The sequence below is a fragment of the Gadus macrocephalus genome, chromosome 13, assembly GCF_031168955.1.
Source record: "Gadus macrocephalus chromosome 13, ASM3116895v1".
Taxonomy (NCBI): domain Eukaryota; kingdom Metazoa; phylum Chordata; class Actinopteri; order Gadiformes; family Gadidae; genus Gadus; species Gadus macrocephalus.
In genome coordinates this window covers 15,750,913-15,752,099 of record NC_082394.1, presented here as the reverse complement: position 1 = coordinate 15,752,099, position 1,187 = coordinate 15,750,913, and the positions used below count along the sequence as shown (strand labels likewise).

Below are 1,187 nucleotides of genomic sequence, written 5' to 3'. Positions count from 1 at the left end.
ATCCATGTTATAAATTGTTAACTGTTATAATGAATATACGTCCTGGCACTCAAAAATAGTACTTAGTTGTGGAGCATCTTATCCTAGCTGGCTTTGTTGTGCATGGGTAATTGGTTAACCCAGCGTATGTTGGGGCTTGGTTCCATCCTTACTGTACCGACAGGAAGGATGACAAATGTACTTATGGTAAATCGCTTTGGATAAAAGCGTCTGCTAAATGCCCTAAATGTAAATGTAAATGAGTGGAACATTTAAATTCACATAAAGTATTTTCAGGAATTTATTTAGTTGATAGATAGATATAAAGACATTAAGACTGAGCCCTGTTGAGTTTATTTTAATCCCTGTTTAATCCTCTTGCTCTTTCTTTGTTTCTATTTCCTACTGACAAGCGTGATGTTTTGTCTGTCTCGGTATGCGTCGATACGAGTATATTCATGTGTTTCTCTTCCCTTCCCAGGACTACCTGACAGACCTCATCACCAGGGACAGCATCAACTACTTCCGCACCTCCAAGAAGATGTACCCCCACCGGCCAGTGCTGATGGTGATGAGCCACGCTGCCCCCCATGGCCCGGAGGACTCAGCGCCGCAGTACAGCACCGCCTTCCCCAACGCATCGCAGCACATGTAAGAGAGCCGCTCACACTGTGAACACATCCATCACTCACCAGAAGTAATGCATTTTACACAGGTAAATACATTGTTACAGGTTGAATTAAGGAACTAAAATGTAAATCCTTTTATCCTAATATCTTAGAAATTGTTAACCTCTCTGACACAGTCCCTGGATTTAATTGGATACATTTTAAATGGATGAACGCGATAAGAGGAACTTTTATTTTGAAATGACCAAGAGGGTTAGGTCAGGACACTATCCCTGAGTCCCAATGCCAGCTGCTGGGTCTCTTCAGAAGACTTTCATTTGTGTAATTTTGCATACGGTGGACAATACTAAATCATACAAGTAGACACAATTAAAAATAAACAAATTAAGCCTCATTGGTTTCTCCGCTGTTATGTGAGTAATTCATGTTTCCATTCATTTTCAGCTGTAGGTAATAATTCATTTACATCTGAGCAGCATGGCTTATTTACATATAGGGCCAATTCAAAGTCCCTATTTTCCCCTATCTTGTGTTCACATTAGTTATATTGCTGTAATGAGCTCTGTTAATTTGTACCAT

At 40.0% G+C, this 1,187-nt stretch overlaps 1 protein-coding gene across 2 annotated transcripts in view; it reads left to right on the top strand.

The window, feature by feature from the left end:
* The first annotated feature begins 400 nt into the window (after positions 1 to 400).
* sulf2a (sulfatase 2a) overlaps positions 401 to 1,187 on the top strand; it is a 13,072-nt gene continuing 12,285 nt past the window's right edge. For both annotated transcript variants that reach the window (XM_060068721.1, XM_060068720.1), the window contains exon 1: positions 401 to 630. In XM_060068721.1, coding sequence (XP_059924704.1) covers positions 416 to 630 — 215 coding nt within the window. In that variant the 5' untranslated portion in view covers positions 401 to 415. The remainder of the gene's footprint in view (positions 631 to 1,187) is intronic.